At 41.8% G+C, this 19,481-nt stretch overlaps 1 protein-coding gene across 1 annotated transcript in view; it reads left to right on the top strand.

Annotated features, from left to right (window-relative positions):
• CNTNAP2 (contactin associated protein 2) overlaps positions 1-19,481 on the top strand; it is a 1,419,793-nt gene that overhangs the window by 1,169,982 nt on the left and 230,330 nt on the right. Inside the window, exon 16 of the mRNA XM_063100985.1 lies at positions 9,899-10,069. Within this exon, the coding sequence (XP_062957055.1) occupies positions 9,899-10,069 (171 nt within the window). The remainder of the gene's footprint in view (positions 1-9,898; positions 10,070-19,481) is intronic.

Below are 19,481 nucleotides of genomic sequence, written 5' to 3'. Positions count from 1 at the left end.
TTATAAATTCTGTCCATGTACCACTGTACTCATGTATGTGTACATTATAAAGTATAACTAAATTAGATGTTTAAAAGGATGAGCTTTGAAAAATAAACAGAAGTTCAAATATCCTCTGTCTGTGCCAAAAGAGATCATCTCTGGTACCTCCTGAGTTTGACACCCCAACTCTGATACCACCAGTCTAGTTGATAATAGTTATCACATTTAATTTAATAAGTTCATCCAGAAATTTGGGACAACTCAAAAAGGTATCATGTGATACTCCAAAGGTATCATGTGATACTCCAAACATTTCAAGGATACTGATAAACACCATTTGTACAAGGCATGATAAGTCCATTCAAGAGACCAAATTAGAGTTTTTCAAGATGGCGGCGGCTGCGGCGGCTGGCGCGGAGTAGCTGAGGTGGAAAAGGTGGCCACTGGGCCTCAGGCAGCCGGGAAACTTGTGGACCTTCCTCTGGCCATCTCTTAAGGGAGGACTGCTGCTGCTGGCCGGTCGTGGGAGCTCAACGCCACTTTGCCCCCGGCAGGAGAGGCTGCCTCATTTACAGGCAACAGCTTTGAAGTGTGGAGCAGGAGAAGAACTGATTCTTAGCTGCAAAAGCGAGTCTTGAAACAGGGAACACGGCGCCAGGGCTGCTGTGGATGCAGCCAGGATCCCGGAGGCTGGGGCCGCACTGAAGGCAGCCAGCTGCCCTATTCAGGATTCGAGGTTTCAGGCCGGCATTAAAGAAGATTCCTGGGAGCGCCCGAGCGGCGCCGCGACTGAACAGCCCGAGGCGGCAGCGCGGAGAACACGGAAAGCAACAAACCAGAGACAGAGCGAGCACCCGACCTGGCACAGCACTGTGAGTGATCCCTGGCACAGCTCTGTTCGGGGGGTGGATGCCCACGCGGCTCCCGCCTGCACCACCAGGCCACTCATTGCCCCGGTGCTGCCTCCATTTTCCCAGGTGCGGGCAGCTCCGCCCTGCTCGGCCATCACTGAGCCCATTTGCTTGGCCTGGCGCAGGGCTTTCCGGACCCTGCGGGCCGGCCTCCTCTCCCACTCCCTCCGCGGTTCTCTGGCGGGGCTGGGGGTGTGGGGCATCCCGACCAGTGTTGGGAAGACTAGGAAGTACGGGCGGGCTGTCTGTCACTCCACCACACCCTGGACTCCGGCCCCGGTAAACTTCCTGTTACTGGGAGGCAGATACCATCTCTGCGACCACCAGTTTGGAAAAAAGCCTAACGAATTTCTGGTTGGGAATAGTGTGGTAGGAGAGTTCCCAGGTCCGCTTGAACCTGCCGGAGACCAGGCTGCAGGCGGGCACTAGACTCGGTTTATACCGGGGGGATACAAAGGTGAACAAGACCCGAGAAAGATCTACACAGTGCTACAAAGGCACCCAGAGAGACCGGTCGTCTGTGCCTAGCAGAAACCTGGTAGACTTCCTGGGCGAGGCGGTGCTGAGCAGGGTCTTGAAGGCCCAGCTGATAGACGAGGGGTGCAGAAGACACACCCCAGCCCAGCACAGTGTGCACAGAGGGGGGAGACGTGCGGCCAGGGAGGCGGAGACTCGACAGAAACCACACACCCGGTGGGGTCGCCACTGCACGATCTAACAGCCTGGGCCAGAGCACACGGAACGGGGAGAAGTCCTGTACAGAAAGTGAAAGCTCAACAGAGATCACACACCCTGTGGTATGTGATCCACCAGCCCAGCAGAGTCCAAGCTGACCAGAAAGGTGGATCCCCGGAGAAGCCCAAGACCCGAGGCAACCACACACACAAGACACTAGAGGCCAACTGAGCAGTCACGGCGGGAGCCATACCAAATTGGCAACCACAGCAACATCCTAGTTAGTCATTAGTCTCAAACCGGTGGACTGTGAAACCCCCTGCCACAATGAATAAACACCAAAAAAAAGACACCAGAAATACAAAAAATCAAGAAAGTACACCACCAAAAGTTAATAAATCTCATACTCTAGATCCTATAGAACAAGAAGCCCTTGAAATAACTGACAAGGAATTTCGAGTGATAATTCTAAGGAAACTGAATGAGATACAAGAAAACTCAGCTAGACATCATGATGAAATGAGGAAAAGTATACAGGATCTGAAAGAGGAAATATACAAGGAAATCAATGTCCTGAAAAAAAATGTAGCAGAACTTGCTGAACTGAAGAAGTTATTCAGCGAAATAAAAAACACAACAGAGAGTTTAACCAGCAGGCTTGTCGAAGTTGAAGAGAGAACCTCTGAACTTGAAGATGGGCTGTTTGGAATAACACAAGCAGACAAAAAGAAAGAAAAAAGAATCAAGGACATGGAAGAAAATCTGAGAGAGATATCAGACAACCTCAAGCGCTCAAATATCCGAGTCATGGGTATTCCAGAAGGGGAAGAAAATGGAGATTCCATTGAAAACATATTCAACAAAATAGTGGCAGAAAACTTCCCAGGTATAGGAAAAATCACAGATCTTCAGATCCAGGAAGCTCAACGATCTCCAAACGTATTCAACCCAAAAAGGCCTTCTCCAAGACATGTCATAGTCAAATTGGCAAAACTCAGAGACAAAGAGAGAATCTTAAAAGCTGCAAGAGAGAAGCGTCAAATCACCTATAAGGGAGCCCCAATCAGGTTAACATCAGACTTTTCATCACAAACCCTAAAAGCTAGAAAGGAATGGGATGATATTTTCAAAATACTAAAAGACAAAGATTGCCAGCCAAGAATACTCTACCCTGCAAGGCTATCCTTCCGAAATGAGGGGCAAATAGTATATTTCTCAGACAAACAAAAACTGCGGGAGTTCACTACCACAAGACCACCCTTACAAGAAATCCTCAAGGGAGTACTGGGTTTGGTTCCTGAAAAATAACTACCACTGCCATAAAAACCTAAGAAAAATCTAAATCCGCTAGTACAATACAAATGGCATTCATGAAGAGAAAACAAGCTAACAAAAACACTATCTACAACCTAAGGAACCAACAAACAAAGAAACCAAACAGTAAATCAGAAAGCAAGGAACAAAAGACACCTAAGACAACCAAACAACCAATAAAATGCTAGGAATAAATCAACACCTTTCAATAACAACTCTTAATGTTAAAGGCTTAAATTCCCCAATTAAAAGACACAGACTGGCTGACTGGATCAAAAAGCAGGACCCAACTATATGCTGCCTACAAGAGACCCACCTCACCCATAAAGATTCACACAGACTAAGAGTGAAAGGATGGAAAAAGATTTACCATGCAAACAGAAAAGAAAAACGAGCTGGAGTGGCTATTCTTATATCTGACAAAATAGACTTTAAACTAAAAACCATAAAAAGAGACAATGAGGGACACTACTTAATGATAAAAGGACTGATCCATCAAGAAGACATAACAATCATAAATATGTACGCACCCAATGTTGGAGCAGCCAGATTTATAAAACAAACTCTATTAGACCTAAAGAAGGAAATAGACACTAATACCATAATAGCAGGGGACCTGAACACTCCACTGTCAATATTAGACAGATCATCTAGGCAAAGAATCAGTAGAGAAACACAAGATCTAAACAAGACTCTAGACCAATTGGAATTGGCAGATATCTACAGAACATTCCACCCAACAACCTCAGAATATTCATTCTTCTCATCAGCACATGGATCATTCTCCAGGATAGATCACATATTAGGTCACAAATCAAGTCTCAATAAATTCAAAAAAATTGGAATTATCCCATGTATCTTCTCAGACCACAATGGATTAAAACTAGAAATTAATAACAAACAAAACTCTGGAAACTATACAAACACATGGAAATTAAACAGCATTCTACTTAATGACATATGGGTCCAAGAAGAAATCAAGCAGGAAATCAAAAAGTTTATTGAAACTAATGAAAACAATGATACATCATACCAAAACCTGTGGGATACTGCAAAAGCAGTATTGAGGGGAAAATTTATTGCATTAAATGCTCACTTCAGAAGAATGGAAAGATGGCAAGTGAACAACCTAACACTTCACCTTAAAGAACTAGAAAAACAAGAACAATCCAATCCTAAAGTTAGCAGACGGAAAGAAATCATTAAGATCAGAGCAGAACTGAATGAAATTGAAAACCAAAAAACAATTCAAAAGATCAACGAATCAAAAAGTTGGTTTTTTGAAAAGATAAATAAAATTGACAAACCATTAGCATGGCTAACAAAAAAAAGAAGAGAGAAGACTCAAATAACAAAAATTAGAAATGAAAAAGGCGATATTACAACTGATTCATCTGAAATACAAGGAATCATTCGAGACTACTATAAACAACTATACGCCAACAAATTTGAAAATCCGGAGGAAATGGATAAATTTCTGGACACACACAAGCTCCCAAAACTGAACCGTGAAGACGTAGAAAATTTGAACAGACCAATAACAATAAAGGAGATTGAAGCTGTTATCAGAAGGCTCCCAACAAAGAAAAGCCCAGGACCAGATGGATTCACAGCAGAATTTTACCAAACATTCAAAGAGGAATTGACACCGATTCTTTACAAACTATTCCAAAAGATTGAAACGGATGCAAATCTCCCAAACTCATTCTATGAAGCAAACATCATCCTGATAGCAAAACCAGGTAAAGATATAACCAAGAAAGAAAACTACAGGCCGATATCCTTGATGAATATAGATGCAAAAATCCTCACTAAAATACTAGCAAACAGAATACAGCAACACATACGAAAAATTATTCATCACGATCAAGTGGGATTCATCCCAGGGATGCAAGGTTGGTTCAACATACGCAAATCAATAAATGTGATACACCATATTAATAAACTCAAACACAAGGACCATATGATCATCTCTATAGATGCTGAAAAAGCATTTGATAAAGTTCAGCACTCATTCATGACAAAGACCCTCTATAAGTTAGGTATAGAGGGAAAGTATCTCAACATAATTAAAGCCATATATGCCAAACCCACTGCCAATATCATCCTGAATGGGGAAAAGCTGAAAGCTTTTCCTTTAAGAACAGGCACTAGACAAGGATGCCCACTCTCACCACTCCTATTCAACATAGTGTTGGAAGTACTAGCCAGAGCAATCAGAGAAGAGAAGGAAATAAAGGGCATCCAGATTGGAAAAGATGAAGTCAAACTGTCCCTGTTTGCAGATGACATGATCCTATATATCGAACAGCCTAAAACCTCTACAAAAAAACTGTTGGAATTGATAAATGATTTCAGCACAGTAGCAGGATACAAAATCAACACACAAAAATCAGTAGCATTTCTTTTCTCCAATAGTGAACATGCAGAAGGAGAAATCAAGAAAGCCTGCCCATTTACAATAGCCACCAAAAAAATAAAATACTTAGGAATTGAGTTAACCAAGGAGGTGAAAAATCTCTATAATGAGAACTACAAACCACTGCTGAGAGAAATTAGAGAGGATACAAGAAGATGGAAAGATATTCCATGCTCTTGGATTGGAAGAATCAACATAGTGAAAATGTCCATACTACCCAAAGTGATATACAAATTCAATGCAATCCCCATCAAAATTCCAAAGACATTTTTCTCAGAAATGGAAAAAACTATTCAGACATTTATATGGAACAATAAAAGACCACGAATAGCCAAAGCAATGCTCAGCAAAAAAAATAAAGCTGGAGGCATAACACTACCTGACTTTAAGCTATACTACAAAGCTATAATAACCAAAACAGTATGGTACTGGCATAAAAACAGACACACTGACCAATGGAATAGAATAGAGAATCCAGAAATCAACCCACACACTTACTGCCATCTGATCTTTGACAAAGGCACCAAGCCTATTCACTGGGGAAGGGACTGCCTCTTCAGCAAGTGGTGCTGGGATAACTGGATATCGATATGCAGGAGAATGAAACTAGATCCATACCTCTCACCGTATACTAAAATCAACTCAAAATGGATTAAGGATTTAAATATACACCCTGAGACAATAAAACTTCTTAAAGAAAACATAGGGGAAACACTTCAGGAAATAGGACTGGGCACAAACTTCATGAATACGACCCCAAAAGCACGGGCAACCAAAGGAAAAATAAACAAATGGGATTATATCAAACTAAAAAGCTTCTGCACAGCAAAAGAAACAATTAAAAGAGTTAAAAGACAACCAACAGAGTGGGAGAAAATATTTGCAAAATATACATCTGACAAAGGATTAATATCCAGAATATATAAGGAACTCAAACAACTTTACAAGAAGAAAACAAGCAACCCAATTAAAAAATGGGCAAAAGAGCTAAGTAGGCATTTCTCTAAGGAAGATATCCAAATGGCCAACAGACATATGAAAAAATGCTCAACATCACTCAGCATCCGGGAAATGCAAATCAAAACCACATTGAGATACCATCTAACCCCAGTTAGGATGGCTAAAATCCAAAAGACTATGAACGATAAATGCTGGCGAGGCTGCGGAGAAAAAGGAACTCTCATACGTTGTTGGGGGGACTGCAAAATGGTGCAGGCTCTATGGAAAATGGTATGGAGGTTCCTTAAACAATTGCAAATAGATCTACCATACGACCCAGCCATCCCACTGTTGGGAATATACCCAGAGGAATGGAAATCATCAAGTCGAAGGTATACCTGTTCCCCAATGTTCATCGCAGCACTCTTTACAATAGCCAAGAGCTGGAACCAGCCCAAATGCCCATCATCAGATGAGTGGATACGGAAAATGTGGTACATCTACACAATGGAATACTACTCAGCTATAAAAACGAATGAAATACTGCCATTTGCAACAACATGGATGGACCTTGAGAGAATTATATTAAGTGAAACAAGTCAGGCACAGAAAGAGAAATACCACATGTTCTCACTTATTGGTGGGAGCTAAAAATTAATATATAAATTCACACACACACATACACACACACACACACACACAAACGGGGGGGGAAGAAGATATAACAACCACAATTATTTGAAGTTGATACAACAAACAAACAGAAAGGACATTGTTGGGGGGGAGGGGGGGAGGGAGAAGGGAGGGAGGTTTTGGTGATGGGGAGCATTAATCAGCTACAATGTATATCGACAAAATAAAATTTAAAAAAAAAAAAGAAAATAAATAAATAAATAAATTTAAAAAAAAAAAAAAAAGAGACCAAATTAGACTGAAGTTGCTTCGTGAGCATAGAGTTAGTACAAATGGAATTGTGGTCTATAGAGATATTTCATCAAACCAGAATAACTGGTTAAACTACCCTTCTCCTCCCAGGGGATATTTTGGTCTGAATAACCAGTGCCGGACCCCAAATAAATACTGACAAGTTTTACTTTTAGCTTTCCTTTTTCTGGAATCATTTTAGACAACTGCCCTTCTGTTAATACATTACCACCTCAGAAAGTAAGAAGGTACTTGATTGGAATTTTAAAATGTTAATTACATTCATGTCTTGGGGATATAGCCTAAAGAGACAGAATTGCTCTGCTTAAGGCTGGACTATGGCCGGTGGCTTTGATTTCTGCAGGTTCTAGGGTTGTTACAGAGCTCTTACCCAATTAGGGTGAGCGGAAGCCTTCTGGCTCTGGGGGAGTCATCTTCAATCCCTCCCAGCGTTGGGACTCTGATGGGTGAGAGGGTTGCAACTCCTGATTTAGGTTTTCTCATAAGAGTCCTTCACAATGGGCGGCTGCTACAGGAAAACCCAAACTTCTCTACTAACCCGGATGCTGAGCCAGGAGGAGGGCTCAGTCTCCAGTGATAGCAGCTTCAACAGTGGTAAAGAGCCTTTCTTTTTCAGTGTCATCCTACGCAGTATCATCCAATAGTCCTCTTCCCAAGAGGATACTAGCCTATTTTTCTCCTACTGAAAATTATGATTTTGTGGAATTTTGTTGTTGTTTTGTTTTTTTTAAGAAAAATATAGCTTAAAACTACACTAAGACTTTTGGGACACCTTAAAAATAGTGGATTCTTCCACCATTCCCCTCACCACTATTTTCACCTTAATTAAGACATTTGCAAACACATTTTGCACTGACTTACTTGTTATGTATTGCCTGTTGAAACAATTAATAGAAGTGCCATAGGCTGAGATAGCTCCAGAGCCTTGGGGTCCTATGTAGCAAATCAAAACCCAATTCAATGTAAACAATAAAATGAAACTTCAGCTTAACCAATCACAAAGCACCAACTAACCTCTAACTAGGAACTTTCTACACTAACCAATCCAATATTTTCTTAGTCTTGATTCCACAAACTCCCACCCCATTGGAGTGCTGAACGACTTGTGGTCTGATGCTGTCTGATTCATGAATCATGGAAGGTTCAAATAACTCGTTAAAATTTTAATGTTAATTTTAACGTGTCTAAGGTTATCTTTTAACGTGCCACACACTTATCCAGATGTCACTGTATCCTAAATGTCTCTAAGTACAAAAACAAATAATATGAATTAAACAGTATTCATTAAATAAAATTGTAATATCTCATAATATATCAATATTATGTTTAATTTAAAATTATGCTTAATCATGGCAGTACCAACACAGTTACTTCTGTTTAAAGATAGTGGTTGAAGTTGATATTGCATATATGCATAATTTGCATAAAAGAAACAAAAAAATATAGATTATATGTGAATAGAAACTAGTGGAGTAAACTTAGTTGATACATTGTGTTCTCTAGAGGAAAGATACAGCAAAAATCATTTTCAAATATATATGTATAGTTGGGTTTAGTATTAAAGCTAAAGGCCTTAGTAACTGCTTTAAAACACACCCATGAATTTCAGTCTTTAGCTATGATAGTAAATGTGCTCAGAAATGTACACATGAAAAAGGGGCTTCTCCCCTGGAGATGAAGTTGAGAGCCAACTCTTGGTCTCATATTAAATTCTTGGTTCATCTACTTTAATGGAATTGGAGTAATCCAGTTTGGTGTTTGTATTTAGTCCTGTAAACTGCTTTTCTCCAGGGAACACTGGCTCCCCTATCAGACAACAAGTGGGGAGGGGCGGCAGGTACAATCGTGCCTTCCCCAAGAGCTCAGGGGCCAAGGCTTATTGAGAGCCCTCAGGCAGGCTCAGCTCATCACCCCCCACTCTAAGAAACAACCCCACAGCCCAGGGCTTCACCTGGAGTCTCCAGGGGGAAACTGGTTAAGGGGGAGACACTCCCTTAATGGCAACTCACCCCTAGGGGTTTGATGCAGGAGAGGTGAGGAAGCCACTGCCCTTGCCCCACCTGGTTGATTCTGCCTTGTTCTGAGCTCCTCCCTTCCACACCTGCACCAGGTATTGGAGCAGCTGCTGACCCAGAGTAGGCACTGGTTATTCCAAGGCAAAGGTGGATGAGAAGCAAGAGCAGAATGCCAAAACTTTGTTCCTGTTTTACCATGCTTAGGTCTAGCCCAGATGCTTCTTGTACCAAATGACAGTCAGAGAAGTACATATGAAGGAGTTCAAAACAGCCCCCACCCACCCACCTGTAACACCAGGGGCTTCTCTCCATTTTCACCTTTTTGGCCTTTACTCCCAAGCGTACCCCCAGGACTGTTCTTGGTAGGAACCCCAACTATCAGTCTTTAATAAAATATTTTATATACATAAAATAAATATTTTTATTTCGATGTGTTTTATGTAAATTTTGCATATTAATGTTTAAAATATTTATATGCCCAAATAAATAATACATACATACATAAATAAAATATTTTATGTATGTACACATATAACTTTTGGAAAGTCAAAGATATGTTTGTGGGGATTTGGTGCAATGTGTTCAACGGGATAAAAAGAAACGGGCTGTTGCTGATGAAGGTTTATTAATCTCGAGAATCAGATTCAATATAATCAAGGTATAAACTAACCTTCTTTGTGTTTGGTTTTTTCTCACAGGGAATTATTGGAATGCAGCCTCTTTCCCAAACCCATCGTCCTACCTGCACTTCTCCACTTTCCAAGGGGAAACCAGCGCTGACATTTCATTCTACTTCAAAACATTAACCCCCCGAGGAGTGTTTCTTGAAAATATGGGGAATGAAGATTTCATCAAGCTTGAGCTGAAATGTGAGTACATGTTCTTCGTCAGCTCATGAGTCGTCCCCTTTTGTCACCTTAGGCTGGTCCTAGCCTTGATTAGGTAGCTCCATCTCACTCAAACATGGATGGTTTCCTTTGTTCCAGAAATAAGACGAAAAGGTAATACAGAAGTTCAAGTTTGAGTTCTGGCCAGGGTCCCTGTCCTGGGGATGCTGTCAAGGAATCAGGCTCATGCAGAGATTCCTGAACAGCGCTATCAAGGGAGGCGAGACAGAACATACTGCCCTCACAGTGTGGGAGAAGAACATCTATTCAAGGTTTCTTGTTGTGTGTGGTTGTTTTCCAAAGAGACGGGGTCAAGAGGAGACAGGAATGTGTAAAATGGTCAGAGGAACAGGGCATGGGGGTAATAACATGAACGAAAACAAGAGTAATAAATACAAGTCGCATCTATGTGAGTTCAGGAAGCTGTGGAGACCACAGTACCGTGTCATCCCATGAAACGATGAGTCTACGGCTTTCCAAAAGAGGCCCCCACCACACACACACACACACACACACACCCTCAAAAAGGGTAGGTTCTGAATGCATTTAGCCACAGACACAGAAACTAGCAGAGCAGATGCTGCTTGGCTCAGCTAAGCTGCCCTGGATCCCAGGACACTAGTGAGGCCTCGTGGTTGGACACCCACCATCTGTGGAAAGCAGGGGTCCAGGGCATCTGAGAAGGGCCATCCTTGTCTCACCAGCACCCTTTTATCCTCAAGATCTAAGTTCTTTAGGAATTGATGCTCCACAGACTTACAGGTTAGGTGAATATTTGCAAACGCCAGGCTCTCCTGGCTGTTGAGACAAAGTCAGAGGCAGCAAGACCATAGACTCAGCCAGGACGGGGAGACCAACTGGTGTCCCTAGGTCCCTCCATGAAATCTCAGCTTCCCACTCAGCATGTGAGCAAGTCCCCACCCACCTCACCCCAAGTCCGTCCCCTTTATCTGAATGCTTACATTACTGGGTCTGGTTCGAGAATGATCCCAAATCCATTTCCCAGTAGTATCTGATAGAATATTTTTCTCTTTTTTATAGTTATAATTATTCAATATGGTCTTTAAAAAAGGGAATATCAGATAAACATCTTTCTGCTGAAATTCTCCTATTAGATTCTTTTCTTAATGGTAAACTGTGATATAGCAGAAAGTGCACAGACTTTGGAGATAGCATTCTTAGATTCATATCTAAATCCTTGGGTAAATTGCTTAATCTTTTTGAAGCTCAACTTCCTGATCTGTAAAATGGGGATATTAATTTGTGGGGGTCGTTATGATGACAGAACGTGGATATTCGTGAAACATTTATTTCAGTGTCTAGTAGCTGTACCCGTTAGCATCTTCCCGAGGATTCTCATTGCAGAACTGATCTGAGCCAGATGTGATTGAAAAGAAAACTAAGGATATTCTGTCCCTAGAGTTAAAATTAATTAAGTAAAACTCTCTTTACTGAATTATGGATTAAAATTATTAAAGAGGGATTTTTCATTTCCCTCACTTAAAATTAATCGAATCAAACTATTTTCTAACTTCTACATTAATCGGATCATATTTTAGGAATATCTCACGGTCAAAAAAGAAAACTGACAATTCCACAGGTGGGTAATTCTCTAAGTTTCTATAAAATTATTTGGATTTCTGCTGCCTTTGTTTGATATCCTCACGTCTCGTAAAACCACACCTGAGTGGAAAGAGAGACAACCCAAGTAGACAGAGCAGGAGCGCAGGTGTTTTTGCATCAAACAATTTCACTTACTTCTGATCATGAAAAACCTTCAGAAATGTTTTCAGAGTTTTCTAGGTCTTTCCACAACATGAGAATTCTGTGACAGAGGGTGAATTGTCACTTTGCTTTCTCATATAGCATCCTTTTTCTTTTGTCATGTAGTTAACTTTGGGCAAAGATGTGTGGGGCATTAAAGGCACTGATTGAAAGCTGGTCTCTCCCCGGGGTCCCCTGGACCTGCTAATAGACCATAAAGGGTGGGAATAGCTTTTTAGGATCCCCCAAATGGCAGACATCAGGCATTCATCATTAAAAGAGACATAGGGGCATGGAGGATGGGGAGTGGGGGTGGCAGATTTCAGTATCTGAGAAAAACTTCTTCAAAGCAAACAGGAAGTGGAAAAGTGGCCATGACCAAGGCTTTCTGCCATCTCGATTGTTGCTTTATGTTGCTTTGCCCCCCACGGATTTATCACCCCTCTTCCCCTGGGTGACAGAGATGCAAAGGATTACTAAAAGCTCATCTCTTCTGAGCAGTGAGAGACCCCGAAGTGGTTAATCTTCCTGGGACCCTCCAGCGAGAGGCAGCCCTTCCTTGGGAAATTAACCCTGAATTGGGGTTCTCTTCCTGCAATTATTTTCCAGACCAGGAAGTTACAGGAAGAGAACATAGGTGGGGTTATAGTTAAACAGTATAGGCTGGTAACTTTCAGTGAATCAAGCCAGATGACATTCCATTAGACAATTAAGTGGTCCTATCAATAACAGCTTGGTCTTAGCAAACATTCCTTCTCTCTCCAGCAATTTTCCAGTATCTTTATATAACAATCAGTAACTAGTCTGTCCTTGAGCCAGGAATCTTGCTGTGCCACAAATCTTTATCTTACACCAGAGACTTTATAGCCTGAGGAAAATTTCCAGTCCTCCACAAGGTCAATATTTGAAACTGCAAGGCTTTGGAAAACCAGGCCCTGTGAGGTACATGTGCTCTATAGTATATTCCACATGATCACATTTTTTAAAGCAGACCTTCCCTGTCAGGATTTCCAGGAGAATTCTAGAGAACCCATTCCTTCCTTCTTTCAGTGAGTCACTCTGCAAACCTGTTTTTACAGCTGCGGCTGGCTACCAGCGGGAGCTCGGGAAAAGTTGTTTCTGAAGTCAAACCTTTGTAAAACAGTCTCTATGTTTTTTCATTAGTTTGTTAGGCTTTCTGATCTCTTTCTGATATCAGATTTTGCCTCCCTGCATGTGTCTTAAAGGAATTTTGTCATGGTTCATGCCTACATACTGCTTTCCAGAATAACAGTTACATTAATTAACTACATGGTGCCCTTCTGTCAAGAGCGGAAGATTCTTGACTCCAAGAACAGTGAGTCGGTGCACAGTAAGTTAATGAGATGCCATCAACATCTTATGGGCAAGTAGAATGACACACAAGATAAAATTAGCACAATCTTACTCATTAGCATACTTTAAAGGTAAAATTTTAACTCAATATTTCACTTATTTACTATTCAAATTTATTCATTCATTCAATGAGTATGTAGTGAGTACCTTTGTGTCCCAGTTACTGTGCTGGACACTGAGAGAACATATCAAATCAGGCGTGGGTTCTCTCCCTCAGAAGTCTTTCTATTTGTTTTAGAAAGAAGGCAAGTGAATCAGTAGTTGTGATAATAATAAAAATAGTTCAACATTATTTGGATTTATTATTTCTCAGACCTTGTTCCAGGCATTTTCCATAGATCATCTCACCCACTCTCCTGACCACCCTCTACAGTGGGTACTGCCACTCACATCTCTGCTTTACAAATGTGGAAACTGAGGCACAGGGCGAGTAAGTTGCCTGGCCAAGGCCACACAGATAGGAAGTGGCAGAGCTGACGTTTGACCCCAAAGACTTTTTGTCTGTCCCAGAGTCATTGTCTTTCATGTTAAAGCATACCGCCTCCCATGACAGACCTCAAGAGAATGGTTGAGAGCACCTAGGGGGATGTTTAAACCAGACTGAGTGACAAGGAGCACTTCCCAGGGAATGTAGCGCTTTAATTAAAATTTGATGGATGAGCAGGAATCAGTAAGGGAAAGACGATTCAGGATAACACAAAGAAGTGAAGGTGTTGGGAACTGAACCAAAGGACTCAGGAGGGGACAGGGGCAGCAGGGACCCTAGGGCCTTGGGGAGGGGCAGAGCTGGAGCTAGAAAGTCAGGGTCGGAGCACTCAGAGCACTGTGCGGGGAGGAGCTGGCCTGATGTGACCCTGAAAGTTATGGGGAGCCAGGCTTAACGTGGTCAGATTTGTGATTGAAAGCCAGACAAGAAGCAGCAGGGGTCTGCATTGAGATAGCGGTGGAATAAATGGAAAGAAGGGAGACAGCAATGAAGGGTTCTAGACATGAAAGGACCTTAAGACATGAGTCCACAGACACTTAACAAAATCGTCTTGAGGGTTACGTGGAAGGAAGGGTCCTCTAATGAAGACGATGTTTGTGATTTTGATGACTGTTGGAGGCACCTTTCACCTAGGAGTATAGCATAGAGGTACAAATACAGATTACAGTCTGGATATTTTGTGTTTGAGCACCTGTGAGGTACAGGAGTCTCTATCCAAGTGGGTGTATCTAGAGGGTCAAGTCTGGAGCCTAACAGAGAGGTCTGAGTTACCAATACAGATTGAGAGTCATCGTACTTAGAGACTCATCAGGAAACAAGTATTCAGTGCCCTCAGTGTGGACGATATCGCCCAAAACAAATGTGTTGAGAGAGGAAACAAGATGTCCAGGAATGAAAACCACATTCAAGGGATAGAAGAAGGAAAGACAGCTCGTAGAATACTGACACAGAAGTAAGATGACAGTGGTATCCCAGAGACCACATGAGAAAGGAAGTTCAAGAAGAATAAAGGAGTGTTAGATACTGACGAGAGGCCACTAAAACAATGACGCAAAGTGACCGTCAGGTTTAGCATGTAGAGTCACTGCCAAAGAGTTAGGCAGTCGCTGGGAGGAGTGCGAGTGGAGTTGGAGGTTGAGGGAGTGTGGTTTTGTGTATTGTTCTTGTTTTAAGATGGTGGAGACTTGAACATGCATATACGTGGAGGAGAAAAACCTGGCAGAGAAGGAGACACTGGAGAAAAAGGAGAGAAAGGGGCCAGATGAAAGAGGGAGTCCTCAGGGAGGCAGGAATGAACAAGACACAGTGTCATCACACCCAAGTGGCTGAGGGGAACGCGTCAAAGCAAGGAGAGCCTCGACCACTGGCTGGGAGGATCCTTGCTGAGTTAGAAGTGGGTGTTTTGGTTTTCGTTGTTATTTTTGTTTGCTTTTTCATTTGCTAGCATTTTTGAGATGGCCAAGGGATATTGCTAAAAAAAAAAAAAATCTGTTGGAACAGATATCAGAAAACCCGGGCTCTAGACCTGTCTCCATCACTTACAACCATGGATCTGTCCATTTGTTTTTTCAGAGTTACCCCTAAGGAATAGCTTGACTTCTCTAGATCCCTTTTCTGACCAAGATGGTCCCAACATTAGGCCCCCACTTGCTGAGCACCTGCAGCATCAGAGGTACCCGGGGGATGTGGGAGACTCTAAGGTGGAGATAAGAGAACGGGACCCCGTCACCTAGTGAAGGAGACGACTCGTTCACGACAGTGTGGAGGGGGGGGTTATTGGGAGTTTTCTACATGCCTGGCTCTGTTCTACAGCTTCTATGGTAGTAACTCTTTTGGGTTTTACAACAAGTTTTATCAACATTTGACAGGTATGGAGGCTGGAGCACACGGGTTCCACGGCTGATTTGAGATACGGTGCTTTTCATCATTAAAATACAGTAAGTCAGTTACAAGGATAGGATATCATTCAGAGAGGCATATATGCTGTCCCGGGATTAAGGGGAAGATGAGATGGTACCTCAGTTGGGTCATATGGAACAGGCAAGGAAGTTAGCTAGAAAAAGGAGTAGAGAAAGAATTCTAGGAGGGGACGAAGAAAATGAAAGCACCCAAACGGGGAGCACGGTGGGTGTTCAGGAAGCCGCAGACGTTTGGTGTTGCTAGAGGATGAATACGACACAGGTAGTGGAGATGTTTTAGACGAGAATCAGATCTGATTCTAAATACATGGAGATCTAAATATTCAGCCAGTATTTACTGGGCACCTACGATATATGTGCCCAAAAGGAACACAGGAAAAATAAGACATGGCTTCATCCCAGGGCACACCACCCAGTGGGAAAGGCTCGCAATCTCTGCTCTTATAAAACAATGTTTGGGATAGGACGACATAAACATGAGAGATGCAAGCAGTGTGCTGCCCTTACCCAGATGCAGCAATGATCGCTTCTGACTAGAGGATGAGGAGAGGTTCTTTAGAAATGATAGCATTGTAACTGAGCCTCAAAATAAATGGGAAAGGACGTCTAAGGCTCAGGATGCCAAAGGAAAAAACTAGAAAGTCGTAGATGACGTGGGCACATCACATGTCCAGGGCCACAACGGTGCCTGGCACGAGGCAGGTGCTGAACAAGCATGTGTTGAGTGGATGAAAAGAGTGAATGAGACGTTAATCCAAATGGAGAGCTGGGGAAAATCCAGGTGGAGGAGAAGGTCACCACAAGTGAGGGACTGGATCTCAAAATGAAGACGAAGAAGAATCCACTGACAGGTGGAAGGACAGACCAAGGTTGGTGAAACTGTGGAATTCACGATTTCACAGGAAAGCAGTTTGGATAAGAAGAACTAAAGTGCATGGTCTGGCCATTCGAGTAGAAAATGCTGTGGAGAAAGTCAGAGCACTGGGAGACCAGAGTGTTGGTGGGTCATTCATGTGGCTGTTGAGGTCCCTGCTGGTGATGGTAAGAGACAGAGTGGACAGAGAACCTGAGGGACAGATGTTGCCATCCCAGGACTCAAATGATGACAGCAATAAGACAGGGGAGAGGGTGTGGCACAGGAGGACACATTGCCACATGAAGGCTCTGGTGCCCCAGCATGCAGGAAGCTCTGAGAAGTGAAGAGTAGCCAGATACCCTCAAGGCCCCAAGATATGTGCCACTGCTAGGCGTCACAATGCTGGTGGTCATACGTTAGGGTCTCCTGAAGGTGGACTGCACTCAGAGGAAGGAAGTGTTTGGAAGAGTTTGATGATCAATAGTGATCCTAGGGTCTTCATTTTTGCTTAACAATTTAAAAGAGATTTCAGAGGAAATTTGTGAAGGGGATTTTGGGGGAGAAATTTTGAAGGGTACGCTCACTGAGTAGAAAGCATTCAGGGTTAGCAACCAGAAACTATTTTAATACTTTAGCATAAGCTTGCATGTTGGCCAAGTTTGAGCTTTTTCAGATATCAGGATGACTTGAAAATATTTGCATTTAAGCAGGCATATCTCCACAAAAATATGGAGGCAGCAGTTTAATGTCCTACTAATCCTAGGAAGGGGTATTAAGGAAAAACTTTCATTTCCAAGATGCAGCCTTCTGTAATACACATGCTCAAGAAAGTCACAGAAGAAAATATTCTGCAATATACAGAAACTGATGAATCAGAAGTAGTAAACTAATGGCAATTTATCTTTCACTATTTCAGAATTGGAACAACTTTTTTATATTAAAAGAGCTTCACTTGTATAGACATGAGGAATGTCAAATTCCATTTACCTGTGCTGTTGTGCTGTTGGAATGTTATTTAGGAATATTTTTTAATATTGTGTATTTTTTATTAGTACAAATAAGGTGTTAGCACCTGGATTTTCCCTTTTAATTATCCATGCCAACTTAGATTATCAACATAAATTTAGGAAGAATTTTAATATTTCTGCTACTTTGCAAGTCTAACTGTGGTTTCAGTTTGTATTCAAGATTCCAGATCTAAAGAATGATTCTGACTTGGACATTACTATAGATAAGAAAAAAAATTACTCCTCAAAAAAAAAAAAAAAAAAAAAAAACCACTTTAAAGACTACTTCATAGCAACACTTATGATTTTTAAAAAATTTATCTTTCTGATTTAAACTTTTCCATTTGAATTACGGACAAAAACAGTTTGGAAATGTATATTAAAGATGAAATTTGTGCTATATTAAAACTACTTAATATTTTAGGTACTTGCATTTATTTATTTATTTGTTTATTTATTTATTTATTTGTTAAGTGTTAAAAGATATATAAATAATTGGTAAATAAAAATTGATTAAATTTATCCAGATTTCTTTGCAAATTTCACTGAAGGGGAAGTTATTTGAATGCATAGCGTATGTACCCTAGGGTTGTAAGGACACACTTTAGAATAGGATGTCCTCCAGATATGAAAAATTTTCCAAGTTACCTTAGAGCTTATGGTCCACTCTGGTCAGTCAGAGTTTTCTCTTTCTACAGAGGTTATGGTCCTGCCTTGCTTTCTCCACAATCCAGGGGCAACTTTAGACCACCCATGTCTACAGACCAGCCCTCTCCCATAACCCCTGTCACTCAGCATTTCCTGTCTTCACCCTCATAGAGCTGCTGAGCTCTCTCTGCTTGCACTTCCTGGTACGGGCAGGGATTCTTCCTTTTGAAGGTATAACCACCCTCTTGGTAACAGTTCCTTTGCTCTGGCTCAGATCTGGGCTCTGAGTACCCAAGGACAGGATACTTCCAGTCATACCCAAAGAGTATGGTACTCAACTTCTGCTCTGGAAATCAGGTGGAGTCCAGGATATAGGCTCCTCAAGACCTCACTACAGGTCTGGTGTCCTTGGAATCACCCTGCTAAACCCCAGCTTATTTCACACAGTCAAATTAAAGATATTTTAAAATGAAAGTAACTGTCAAAAGGCAGGATTCCCTCGAAGACATTACATTGTGCATACATTAAAGTATATACTGGTTTCCTGTACATGATGCTCAAGAATAAGCCAAAGTAACCTACAGAGGTAGAAGTCAGGACAGTAACTACCCCTGGGGATGAGGGGTATTAACTGCGAGGGGGTACACAGGAACTTTCTGGGGTGGTGGGAGTATTTTTTATCTTGATACAAGAAATGATTGTATATGTAAACATTTATCCAGCTGTACACTTAAATTTACATATCTTACTATATGTAACTCATATTCCAATGAAAAAAATGGAAAAAGAAAAAACCCTACTTTGAGAAATTCTCTAGTAACAAAAAAGTTAACGAAGCATTTAGTTTTTCAATAAGAAAGATAGAGACCAGGATTCTAAGCTGTATTATTCTGTTTTTGTGCTGCTATAACAGAATACCTGAGACTGGATAATTTGTGAAGAAGAGAGGTGTATTTGGCTCACGATTCTGCGACAGCTGCATCGGCACGGGCCTCAGGCTGCCTCTACTCATGGCAGAAAGTGGCAGGCAGCCAGCCAATACAGGCAGGTCACATGGCAAGAGGAAGCAAGAGAGAGAGAAACGGGAGGTGCCAGGGTCTTCTTAACAACCAGCTCCCACAGGAACTAATAAAGCGAGAACTCACCCACTACCCCACCCCTGAGGGGAGCATTAATCCATTCATGAGGGATCTGTTCCCATGATTCAAACAACTCCCAACACTGCCACATTGGGTGATCAGATTTCCACATGAGTTTTGGGGGAACGACACATCCAAACCCTACCATAAGCTGACCAACCTAAGACCAGACCCTGAACCTCTCCAGACTTTATCAAATT

This window comes from Cynocephalus volans, chromosome 6 (assembly GCF_027409185.1).
Source record: "Cynocephalus volans isolate mCynVol1 chromosome 6, mCynVol1.pri, whole genome shotgun sequence".
NCBI classification, from domain to species: domain Eukaryota; kingdom Metazoa; phylum Chordata; class Mammalia; order Dermoptera; family Cynocephalidae; genus Cynocephalus; species Cynocephalus volans.
Note: the sequence above shows the minus strand (reverse complement) of the source record. Positions and strands in the feature narration are given on the sequence as shown.